The 13578-nt window shown below is 39.8% G+C and overlaps 1 protein-coding gene across 5 annotated transcripts in view; it reads right to left on the reverse strand.

The window, feature by feature from the left end:
* FRMD4A (FERM domain containing 4A) overlaps window positions 1-13578 on the reverse strand; it is a 562831-nt gene that overhangs the window by 88371 nt on the left and 460882 nt on the right. For all 5 annotated transcript variants that reach the window (XM_040343418.1, XM_040343417.1, XM_040343415.1 and 2 more), the window contains exons 8-11: window positions 10391-10474; window positions 9013-9078; window positions 7854-7911; window positions 279-365 (exon numbers count right to left, since the gene is read on the reverse strand). In XM_040343418.1, coding sequence (XP_040199352.1) covers window positions 279-365; window positions 7854-7911; window positions 9013-9078; window positions 10391-10474 — 295 coding nt within the window. The remainder of the gene's footprint in view (window positions 1-278; window positions 366-7853; window positions 7912-9012; window positions 9079-10390; window positions 10475-13578) is intronic.

Here is a 13578-nt window from a genome sequence, read left to right on the forward strand (position 1 = left end):
ACTCAGAGTCACAGACCTAGAACAAGTATGCAGGATAGGTGTGCCAAGTTAACTCTGACTTTCTTTGCAGCATGTGTGTTCCAGGCCAGTGCTCAATTGTTCTAGAAATAGCCAACCAGTGGATGGATGATTGTGCATTCAAGCCAGAGACAGCCAACTACAATTCCAGAAGAAAAGAGAGCTTCCTGTATTTTTCTCAACACTCTCAAAAACCAAAGCAAAACATCCTGAACAATACTGAACTCTGTAATGTTTATTTTTTATGATAAGACACATACCTTTCGTGGTTTCACTTTATCGTGATGATCATATTGGAAAATTCCTTTGTAGCTAAGTCCCAGCCACCAGGGAATTCCTTGTTTATCCTATGAAAAAGGAGAAAGTTCATAAGAAACAAACGTTAGAAGCGGTATATGTTAAAAGATTAAAAAATTACAAAACATACTTGTTTAGTGCAGTGATTGCTTTACTCTTGTCTGTGTACTCCAACTACCACAACTTTGGACTCCGTGGTGCCATTAGGCTAGGTTCTGTCCCCAGCCCCCAAACACCACCTTGGGGACTATCCTAATTGACCACAGACACAGTCAGTCTAAACCAGCCCTTTTCAACCAGGGTACCCAGGCACCCTGGGGTGCCTTGAGTTTTTTTCAGTGGTGCCTTGGCAATGTGGGTCAAAATTTACCAAAAATGTATGCAAGACAGCAGGTGGATCAAGCCTGGTTTTTAGTTACACAGGTCTTTATTGTGCAGCATTTCAATCTTCCAGCCACCGGCATCTTAACAACCAGTGATATCACCAGAGTTGATAAAAAAGGGTGTTGATAGTCTGTACAGCATCCTTGTTTGACCCTCCCCTGCACCCCCCTGTCAAAAACAGGGGTCACATTAGCTGAGTGATGGAGAGAAAATTAGAGAGAGGAGAAACACCAGAATACTAGTTGGTACTAGTGTGTAAAAGTGTATTTGCTTTGGAAAAATAAATGACCTCTAATGCTGGGTGTCCTACAAGTGTCGATGCTGCAGCATTATGTAAAACTATTAGAATAGGTTTTTACATTTTAGAATGGGATGCCTTGAGACTGTCTATAATATTATAGGGTGTCTTGATTGAAAAAAGGTTGAGAAACACTGATCTAAACTGAGCAAGACCAACTGGAGGAATCCATACCTGAGATGGGTTCTACCGCTTTATCAATAGACAACATGTTTAGACCTTCTACAAAGACCCCAAACAGCCAATGACCACCCCTAGCAGCAAAAAAAACTAAATCATCAAGGCAGGAGGGAGGGACATATTCCAGTCTGCAAGTGAATCCCCCTCACTCCTCCCCTACAACTACTCTCTCTCTCCTAGTCCTCCCCATTACCTTGTCTTCTTGGCCAATCAGGTAAGTGTCCTGACCTTTCATACCCTAACAACTAGCAGAGAAGGTGCAGAGAATGGCAACCAAACTGATAAGAGGCATGGAGGAGCTCAGCTATGAGGAAAGATTAAAGGAACTGAATTTATTCTCTCTTGAAAAAAGGAGAATAAGGGGGGATATGATAAACATGTACAAATATATAAGGGGTCCATATAGTGAACTTGGTGTTGAGTTATTCACTTTACGGTCAACACAAAAGACAAGGGAGCACTCTTTACGTCTAGAGGAAAAAAGATTTCATCTCCAAATACGGAAAGGTTTCTTCACAGCAAGAGCTGTGAAAATGTGGAACAGACTCCCTCCAGAGGTGGTTCAGGCCAGCTCAGTAGATTGCTTTAAGAAAGGCCTGGATACTTTCCTAAATTTACATAATATAACTGAGTACTAACATGTATAGGTAAAGTTGATCCAGGGAAAATCCGATTGCCTCTCGGGGGATCAGGAAGAATTATTTTCCCCTTGCTGTAGTAAATTGGATCATGCTCTGCTGGGGTTTTTTGCCTTCCTCTGGATCAACTGGGGGTATAGAATTGGGTATATGGGATTGTACGATATTTTTTATTTTATTTTATTTTTTTATAGTTGAACTAGATGGACTTGTTTCTTTTTTCAACCTGACTAACTATGAAACTATGTAACTAATTTAACCCACTACTGTCAGGTTTCCCTTTCACCCTATCATGTATGCCCTTTGCTTATTCCCTTCATTCAAAGCTCCAGGCATGCCTGTACATCTGAAGAGCTCACTGTGCAGATGTGGAATGCCAATGTTAATTCATTTTGCAGGAGATGTGGATGAAGTGCAAAACAATTGTATATGGGTGAGGAAAGGCATGCATGAACAGTAAATGGATAGACCAGCGCCACCCCCAAAGCCAGCACTGATATCTTTGCACAAACCCAAACTACAGTAGGGCTGTTAAGTGACTGCCTGCTTATAGAGACGGTATACTGTAGCAGTGCCCAGTCTTACAAAACAGAAATCGTCACGCTGCTGCTAGATTTGACAACACATAAGTATTCATGAAGGATTTGCTGCAATAATATAGGAATGAGTTAGAAACTGGTAAAAAAGTAATTGTCATGGGATTTGTTTAGAATTTGTTCTGCCTGAAGTTCAGCTTTAAAGCAAATTGTCCATTATCATTAAACACAGTGTAAAAAGGAAATGATATTAGGAAAACCATGTCTGCACATACACTGTAAAATTATTATTCTAGACTTGTGCATGGCTCTCCTACATGATAAATATAGTTCTGGGATTGCTGGCTCCATTATTCTACGAAGATTAAGACAGCTGTCAGCATAGCTGTTAGCAGGATAGTGTGTCATAAACACTTATAGACAATGCTGCATGAAAGGGGAGCCTGGACATGGAATAGTGAAGACAGACAGCATGTGACAGCACATCACCTATATTCCTTTTGTTATAATGATGAGTGCTACCAACTGCTGATGTACAGAAAATAATCATTGTTTCATAGGTGCAGTCAGATAGCTGTGGGCATTCTGATAAAAGAGTGGCTAAAGTATAGGTAGTTTACTTCAATATACAGTGAATTTAGGAAGCTGTGTCAATGCAATTTTTTACATTGTGCAGTCTGTTAAAGAGTTAGCATTGCCCAAAAAAATATATATTTTTTAGGTTTAAAAAGGATAAAACATCTTTCAGTTTATTTCTTACTGTCTGGAATTTCCTTTCATTTTCTGTTCTAGAGCTGTAGCAGTAAGTAAGCGGAAGTCACTTCATAATCAGGGGAAAACCCCTTTCAGACAGTTGTCACAAGGACAGTTGTCCCCATTGGAAGATTTTCCCTCACCTTTTCTGGGGAAACTTTTTTTTTTGGAATTCCATCACTTTGGTGGGCCAGGACAAACAGAGAGGGTGATAAATCCTACATAATAATAATAATAATAATAATAATCTTTACAAAGCACAACACTTTACCCTATGGAGTTAAGGTACCGAAGATTGGTCTATACCAGGGCTTCTCAACCAGGGTTCCATGGAACTCTAGGGTTCCTCCAGAGGTTGCTAGGTGGTCCTTGTGCAATCAGTAATTTCTGCCTCTCAGACAAGTTCCCACTGACATCACTGATCTTTTAAGCTATCTGTACGAGAGGAATTCTTCCAACTGACCATCACACTCATATTTCATGAGTTGTAGCTATAGTTGTCTTACTGGTGTTGCTATCTCATCTTAAGACAGAGTTTCTTAACCAGGGTTCCTCCAGAGGTTGCTAAGATTTCCTTGAACAATAAGCAATTTCTGCCTATTATATAGGTTCCCACTGACACCATTGATCTTTTTGGCTATCTGTAAGGGGGAATTCTTCCCAATGTCCACAAGTGTAAGGAACATTCTTCCCACTGACCATCACACTAATATATCATGAGTTGTATATAGAGTAATTTTTAGCAGGGGTTTCCTGAGACCAGAAAGTTATTTCAAGGGTTCCTCCATGTAGAAAAGGTTGAGAAAGGCTGGTCTATACATAGGGGGATCAATTTAAAATGTAATGACTATTGTGTGGAGCACAGTAGGCTCTAAATGTAGATGTGGATCTGGTTCAGGAAAACTGAAGAAAAGATAACACATTTTGAATTGTTTAGTATAGATACCAATGACAATGATTTCATTTTTCCATAAAAAGAGACTAATTGCTTTTGGTAAAAGTGAAGATACTGCGCTCATTTTCTTTTTTCAGCTTTTCAAAAACCAGACCGGCTTGCTTGTTGAAATGCTTCATACAGCTCTAGTGAACAAATAAGCTTCATAATGTTCAAGGATATTGAAAGGCCAAGGTCTACAACGTCAGGGTGACAGGCTCTTTCCTCCCTTCATTCAAAGTCATCCACAAACTAGTAATATATAGAGCACATTAAAAATACTGCGGAAGTGACCTATTAACATATAGTATATGTCATGCTTCACATAAAATAGGCTAATTGCAGACCTTATCAGCAGGAAGTGGAATGCTATGATTAGAAAAGCTTCCCTGTCAGCCTATGGAATATATTATTCAGACCACATAACGCTAGAAATGACTAATGTAAATCCCAAGTGGGATCCCTGCTATTTTCTTATCAATATTTCAACAGCATTCTTTCTTTCCTTATGGTGCTAGCCAGTTAGTCTGAGGAGAAAGGAGTGAGTAAATACGAGGGGTGAAAATGTAGAGAGCAAAGGTCACTATAACCCTCAGTTATGCATCTGTGATTTGTGCTGTTGATTAGGAAATGTAAATCTGGACAAATTCTCATGTCATTGTATTGGGGTATACAGCAACAATTCATAATACTCTGTAAAAGCAAAATGTTGCAATCCACTTAGTACAAAACAGATCATGTTGAAACCTTTTCTTAGTGCAATAGTGGTTGGACCATTGCTTAGGTCTACATAGAACCTTGTCGAGCACGTCACAAAAATCTTGTAGGATATAAAACATTATGTTGGATGGAGGCACTGAGTAAAAGTTTAACCTATTACCTGTTTTAGTTGCTGTGTCAATGTATTGCTATCACATACTAACAGCCTTATTCAAGAGAGTTTTTATTCCTATAGTGAACTTGAAATCAATTAAAAAAATTCTAAGAAAAAAGGCATGCCTACTGACAGCTCCCACAAGGCATCTGCCATAATTACCCAGACAGCCCTCTTTTTTTTTACTTGGGGCTAACTTTGCTTATTTTGGGGACAAGGCCTACTCAACTGTTACACCCTGCCCAGTGAGAGCATTTCAGTGGCCAAAAAGTGCACTCTCATTGGACATGGCTAGTAGGTGTGTCTGGCTTAGTCCAAAAGACAGGAAGGTCAAGACCCTACTAAATTAAAACTAAATCAGAGTGGCACGCAGTGTTTTTTGCCGATAAAGGTAAAAGCTAAGAAATCAGGGTTGATTTACTAATGGCAAACAGGCTGTTTACTTTGCAAAGGATTCTTCCCTAAGCTTAGTAAACATGTTGGAAACTCACTCTGTAAAGAATACCCAATCACGTTCAAGGAAATTTAAATAAACTGTATTTTTGCTTGAACATGAATGGACAATAGATGTTAGCAAAGCTGCGTCCTTTCGCTAAGCTAAGGGAAAATTGCCTTGCAGAGTTAACAGACTATTTATCTTTAGTAAAACAGTTCCAATGTCATATCTGCTCTTAAAGGGGTTGTAAAGGTTATTTTTTTATTTTCTAAATAGGATCCTTTAAGCTAGTGCATTGTTGGTTCACTTACCTTTTCCTTCAATTTATTTTCTAAATGTTTTTTTTCTTTGTTTTCTTTGTCTGAATTTCTCACTTCCTGTTCCTCCACAGTAAGCTGTTCTGGCTGACTAACCCCCAGCCAAAACGTCTCGGATGATGGGGGGCAAGCTTACTGAGGAGAAACAGGAAGTGAGAAATTCTGACAAAGAAAAAAAAAAAAATTTAGAAGGGAAATCGAAGGAAAAGGTAAGCGAACCAACAATGCACTAGCTGAAAGGAACCTATTTAGAAAATAAAAAACAAACCTTTACAACCCATTTAAGCCGGGTACACACTATTATTATTTTTTTTCATTCAACCCTGAGGGTTAAACGAAAAACACCCCCTACCATCTCCGGTCGGAGCCGCTGTACTAACCATGCTTGTTTTCCAGCATGCTCATCCGACAGAAGCTGGCCAAACGGCCGGTTTCTGTCAGACAGACTGACATACAAACAGGCCGAAAGTCGACCATTTTTTTATGAACTGGCCGCTGTCTACCGGCATTCGCCCCCCTGAGTACCCGGCTTTAGGCAGGACTTTTGCTGTTAAAAGTTCAAAATATTTGACAGGTTCACTTTATTCTACCAACAACCATTATCGAGGGAAACATTAGTGAATGACCTTTGCACATGAATTTTCACTGTATTCCGTATTTCAACATATTCTAAGCTATGGGTAAATTCCCTTGCAAAGTAAACAGCCTATATGCCCTTAGTAAATCAACCCTTATGTCATCTAAACTTTTTGGATCACTGATCCAGAACAAGTACATAGTTTAAGAAAGTCGTAGAATTCTCCTTCTTTCCATACTTACTACCCCCTAACCCTGAAACTTGCCCAGGTAACTAACATTCTCTTATGACTTATGGTTTTGTAAAATAGTTAAACTTTATTTTCTTTATCCTTTCTAGTTATCATTAATATAGTACTGAAAAGTATTATTAAAATATTGTTCACTACAAAATGGACTGCTTAGTAATGCAGCATCTGAATGAACTCTTCACACAACAGTGTTTTATATTGCAATGTCCTCTAATGAGTTGCTCAAGTAACTAAATTCACATAACTGTGTAGATACCTGACTTTTACCACTGCAATATATTATTACAAGATGTCACTGGACAAAACTTGGGCCTTGACTAAATTCAAAGAACCCCCTTAAGGTTACATGTATATCTTTGTTTTGTCATTGGCTCCTGCTACTGTCAGTCAAATCCAGTGAGGAGGGATTGAGTGAAGCCTCGTACACACGACCGAGAAACTCGACGGGCGAAACACATCGTTTTGCTCGTCGAGTTCCTTGTTAGGCTGTCGAGGATCTCGGCGAGGCCAAATTTCTCCATTCCAGTCGAGGAAAAAGAAGACATGCTCTCTTTTTGACTCGACGGGATCCTCAACAGTTTCCTCGTCGAAAAGTGTACACACGACAGGTTTCCTCGGCAAAAAAAAAAACCAGCAAGTTTCTTGCTGGTTTTTGCCGAGAAACTTGGTCGTGTGTACGAGGCCTCAGTCTATGGACATACAGAGCCTGGCTCAGGAGCATGCTACATAAGTGCCTCCATAGCAAGCAGGTTGCAATAGGGGCATTTGGAGAAAAGGAGGGGGACCTCAGAAGATAAGGTGAGGGTCAACTCTGTGCAATAATATTGCACAGAACAGCTAAGTATAACATGTTTGTTATTTTAATTTGAAAAAAAAAAAAGTTTTACAATTAAGGCTTGGTTCACAGCTCTGTGGCTGGGAAATGCGCGCAAATCTGTGTGCGTTCCTGACCCAGATAAACAATGCATGGAGGTGCCATTAATTCTTAGCGGTACCCCCAGGTGCGATTTTTCACGTGAAAGCACCATGCAGCTTGGTGCAGCGCAATTTAAAAAAAAAGGGTCAGGGACTTCTCTTCCTGCGTTTCTTGTGGGAAGAGCAGCCCATTGAAATTAATTGGCTGCCAAACCCGCAAGTTTTGAGCAAAAACATGCTCTTACAGGTCTGATCAGAGCTTTAAAGCCTAAATATTGACCATATTGCTATTTGTTTGGCTCTATGTGACTTATCAAATATTTTATACAGAATAATTCTTTCATCACATTAGAATATATACACTTGTTGCTCACTTTGGCACCTGACAAAAACCACTCTATTTAAAATTTCAGGCAGAAGCTTAAATTTACAAGTGTTTAGCTTACCTTAACTGCATAATAATGCACTCCATACGTGGGACAGGATTCTACAATACTCATGTAACTGAAAAAAAAAAAATCATATGTTACTTATTAAGCCACACTTGCATTGGCTCAGCATACAGCAACTCTTGTCATTCCAGCGCCTTAAAAAGTGCTGATTCTCTAATGGCTGCAAAGACTTTTAGCAGGAAATCTGTTACATTTTGACCAGTTATGGATCACAGTACACAATTGTGTGTGTGTGTACATATATACTGTATATATAAAATGTGTCTTTGCTTTATTCAATATTGATAACTACATACCATCAGACCGTTTTCATTGAATGGACCGATCGTGTGTACAGGGCTTTAGAGTTTATACACACAGGGTTTTAACAGGCATTTTATATGTCTAGCAGATTTTTTCTGGCGATTTCCCACGTTCGGGAAGCCGTATGTGTCTTGCGTACAGCCAGCTGTACAAGTACATTGTACAAGGTGATATCTGAGAGGTGCAACCAGTGGCTTCAGGGGACCAGTTGCACAAAAAGGTGTATCCTGCAGGGGTCGGGACTACGGTAAGTATATAACCTTATTCACCATCCCTAGGTAAAATTAGCAAAGGAGAGTGGGACCCACTGCAAGGGCAAATCTTTTTGCCCCAGAGTTCTGCTTTAACACATATTAAAACCAGGAATTTGCAAGCCCTGCTGAAGTAAACATGACCTTACAGGCCAATTCCTGTAAGTATTGAATGGAATTTTGCTTTAGCTAAAAATAGTTTTTAAGGAAGAAGTCTTCAAATATTATCATACATGTAATGGCTCCGTAAAATTAGATTTTGCCATTTGTTATTAATTACTTTTATATTATACATATATATATATATATATACACACAGGACTGGATCTTTAGACAAGCAGGCTTTGGTGCCCAGAACAACATTGGCATCACCATCTCATAATATTTCCTTGATTTACTGCTCTGAACCTGTTAAAAAAATTCTGGGACAATATGTGTAATAGGCTTATATGAGATACCTGTATTTCCAGCAATGACGGGAAAATGCATGATTGATAATTATACAGAGAAAAGCTGCCTTCGTGCCTCTGCTTATTGTGCCTAATTATAAATGCAACACTGTATACATGATATAAACCTATCGGTAACAGAAAACTTACTTTACAATAGCTTGTCCTCTGCTCTGTCCATTTAACTTCTTGTAATATTCTATAACTCTCTCCTCACTGAAAAAAAGACAAGGTTTGGATCAATGGTTATTGATGTGCATACACATGCAGCCAGTTATTTAAATGTACATTGGGAGGATTTACTAAAAAAGTATTGTGCAAAATCTGGTGCAACTCTGCACAGAAACCAATCAGCTTCCAGGTTTCATTGTCAACGCTTAATTGAATGAGCGGTTAGAAGCTGATTAGCTACAATGCACAGCTGCACCAGATTTTGGGTGCTCCAGTTTTAGTAAATACCTCCATTATGTCTATACAAAGTGAATTAAATAAACCACCCAAATCTATTGGGTTGCACACTACGGGCTAGATTCATAAAGCCCACCGTAAGTTTGTGCAGGCGTAGCGTATCTGAGATACGCTACGCCGCTGTAAATTAGTGAGGCTGGGGCTGGATTCACAAAGAATCTGCGCCCTAAGTTACGGCGGCGTAGCGTACATCTGCCGGCGTAAGCGCGCCGAATTCAAATTCTGAAGAGGTGGGCGTGTTTTATGCAAATAAAACATGACCCCACGTAAATGACGTCTCTAGCAAACGGCGCATGCGCCGTTCGCGAAAGAATCCCAGTGCGTATGCTCGAAATTATGCCGCAAATCGTCAATGCTTTAGAAGTGAACGTAATTTACGCAAAGCCCTATTCGCGAACGACTGACGTAAACGACGCAAAATTCGACGCTGGCCCAAAGTCCATACTTATCATTGGTTGCTCCTCATATAGCAGGAGCAACGTTACGCCGGATAAAGCCTTACGCAAACGACGTAAAAAATTCCGCCGGGCGCACGTACGTTTCTGAATCGGCGTATCCAGCTCATTTGCATATTCTACGCTGAAATCGAAGGAAGCGCCACCTACCGGCCAGCGTAAATATACAACTAAGATACGACGGCGTAAGAGACTTACGCCAGTCGGATCTTAGCCTAATTTCGGCGTATCTTGCTTTCTGAATACAGAAAGAAGATATGCCGGCCCAGCTTTGAATTTACGCGGCGTATCAATAGATACACCGGCGTAAATTCATGCTGAATCTAGCCCTTAATTTTTTTAAATAAATAATTCATATGGCACAGCTGTTATTAGGTGCACAAATATTATTATTATTATTACTGTTAATATAAACTATTGTAAAATGAATCCCAATGACTGTTTTTCTATTATTGCATTTGAGTTAATTTATGTGTATGTTAGATCTTACAATGTGAAGTGGAATTCTTTTTAATATCTTAGAAATGCAGTACACATAGATTAAAGCAAGGAAAACAAATGTGTAATTAGACACTTTAACATTAATAAATACGTTGAATTCTTACCAGTAAGCAAGGGAAGGGTGTTCCTTTAGGGCCTGAGTTGGAAGTGCTGGCAGCTTCTTTAAATCTAATTTGGTAAGATCATCACTGTTAAGGAGAGAAGTCAAAAAGAGAGCAAGTAATTAATGTCCATCTCTTGGAAAATCTTTTATGTTTTTGACAGAGTAGGGAGAGGCTAAAACCCTCAGTCAACTTTGTATTGCTGTCTCCCCTATTGCGGAGATCCACTCCTCTATTTGTACTGGTGACCATTTTCACTGAAATATAAAGTAAGCAAGAAATCCAATATTTTAGAGATGTGCCTAGAACAAGAGTTGAAGGGAAGTTTTTCTTTTGGGACATCTGTTGGGGACAACTGTTTAACAAAGGAATTTCCATCGCTTTGGGAAATGTATACAAAATTCCTGTTGTGTGTCAGAGACAACAAGCAAAGCGGGATTTCCCAAAGTGTACGCAGACAGCAAAAAGTAAAATAAAATACAACTAATAGGGGGTTTAACCCTTCCCTGTGCCATCCTACAACTAAAAAAACAAGTTTTGGCTATGCCTGCTGCAGACTTTGGCAAAGCCTTGCCAACATGTAACCAATTTTCAAATACCTACCCAGTGATGATTAATATGACATCTGTGCTAAGTATAACCTCTTTGCTCAGTACAGGAGGAAAGTCTATGAAAGTTCTTCCCTCATTTGCCAGGTTTTCAAAATAGTACAGTGAAACAAGTGGCAGATTTTCAAGTGACCACACATCCAGAAGGAATAAATTGCTTACTTGAAACTCACTCAAAAATGCTGATTCTAACTAAAACATTTTTTAGTCATTTATTTTTTATATAATTGTGTACAGTGTAGATTGAGTGCCACTGGCATTTTTTATTATGCTTTCATGTTTTTCTCCTCCCTTGTCAGAAAGTCACTGGGACAAGAAGTGAGGGGAGTTGAACCACCAACAGCAGTAAACCAGCGTTTTGTAGTAAAATAACGAGGCATTAGAGCCTCTGTCATGTTTTGTCGTTGTCTGTATCCCCTTAGGGGTGATTTTTCTGAATTTCTCTCGGTTGTGACAGCTTGGGTGTCACTTGGATAAGAGACAGGAAATATGGGGTCACTTTCCCAAGCGGAGCAGAGACAGTAATAAATTATCCCTGAATATATTAATGATCTATATTCCTTCCTAGCACCATCGCTGAAGCCCACTGAAAACCTAAACAAATAAAACTTGCAATTTGTTACTTATGTACTGAGCAATGGCACATGCAAGTGGTGAAAGGGCTTTGCTTCCTTTCCAATAACCTGGAAGATGGGGTTTCTCTGTAGGCTTGGGCCCAAGGAAAGAGGGGACTGATCATAAAAAGGTGTTTCAGGGAGGTGGGGAAGATGGGGATTACTATAGCCTCTTGTCACATTACAGGGTCACAGTCACATTTTTATTACTGTTGGTGTCCACCCTAATATCTTATCTTGGTAGCAAGGTGTAAAATGGACAGGAACAAAGAAGGATATCTCTTTTAAAGCGGAGCTCCACCCTAAAGTGGAACTCCCGCTGATCGGAACCCTCCTCCCCTCCGGTGTCACATTTGATACCTTTCAGGGGGGAGGGGGGTGCAGATACCTGTCTAAAGACAGGTATTTGCACCCACTTCCGGCCACACAGTCTCGGGCAGACTGTGGGCATGAGGTCACCCCCCCCCCCCGTTGTGTTCTGGGAACACTTGGCTCCCAGTACACAGCGGGAGCCAATTGGCAGGCGTAGCGTGACTCACGCATGTGCCATAGGGAACCGGGCAGTGAAGCCGGAGCGCTTCACTTCCTGGTTCCCTCACCGAGGATGGCGGGGGGGGGGGGGGCAGCAGAGTGATGAGCGATTGCTCGTCCTCTGCTGCAGACGGCGCTGGACTCCAGGACAGGTAAGTGTCCTTATATTAAAAGTCAGCAGCTGCAGTATTTGTAGCTGCTGGCTTTTAAATTTGTAATATTTTTTTTTCAGCGGACATCCACTTTAAAGTGATTGTAAACCTTTACACATTCCCAGTGAAGTGACTGCCCCTCAGGTGATAGACAGGGATGAAACAAATATTGCTATATGAGTTGAACCTTTTTTTATTTGCAGCCTTCTCTTCTCCACATCAGTTCAAAGTGCAGAAAGAAGGGACCCCCCTTCACACAGCACACAGAAGTAGTGCTGAGGCTGTCAATCATAGTTTGTGTGCTGGAGCTCCCTCCCCCATCACATTTTTTCTCTTAGTATCAGCAAAACTTGTTAGAAGTAACAGGGAGCAGAGGAAAGAGGCAGCAGACAGAAATCACACGTAGTGCTCTGGATAGAGACAAGTACACACTATAGAGGGTAATACTGTTCATATTTCATGTCGGAGGTTTACAACCACTTTAAAAGGTCAGAAGCAGCAACAAAAGCACATTTATTAAGTAGAGTGGAGTAACTAGAAAATCTGTCAGGTTTAAATTGCTCTCTGTGTCTTCCTGTCCAGGTGACATCAACACCCTCTATTTTTTTTGTCTCTGTGTTACTGGGACTGGAAGTGAAGGGAAATGTTTTTGTTGAGGAAACAGACAGCATTAAAAAGCAAAATCATTCTGACTCTTATTTCTCTATTGAAAACAAAAAAGAAAACGTTGTGCTATATTACTGGAAGTATCTTTCTAGTCAGAGGAAGCCATCACCTACACAAATCTGAGTCAATCATATTATGTACATGTTTGTGTACTTGACAGTCTCCGGCTCCAGTAAATTCACCATTTCCTAAGCAATTATAAGAATGAACATTAGTTAGCTAACAAAGTGTCTGTATCTGTTGAGTGTTACTGGTTTAGATCTTTGAACTTTAACATGTACTGTATTTATTGGCGTATAACACTCACTTTTTTACCCTGAAAAGAGAGGATAAACTGTGCCTGCGTGTTATACGCAGGGGGCTGTGGAAAGTTTTTTTCCTGAAACTTTCCTCTTAAAGTTAGGGTGCGTGTTATACACCTGTGCGTGTTATACGCCGATAAATACGGTAATTTGGCCATTGCCTGCCTTGTAGTTAACCGTCTACCTACTAATAATACAATAAATAATAATAATAATAATAATAATAATAATAATAATAATAATATTAATACTACATTGTATGAAATAATAACAACAACAACTAACTCAAACTTTTATGTTTCAATTATTTATTAAATT

The sequence above is a fragment of the Rana temporaria genome, chromosome 3, assembly GCF_905171775.1.
Source record: "Rana temporaria chromosome 3, aRanTem1.1, whole genome shotgun sequence".
Taxonomy (NCBI): Eukaryota; Metazoa; Chordata; class Amphibia; order Anura; family Ranidae; genus Rana; species Rana temporaria.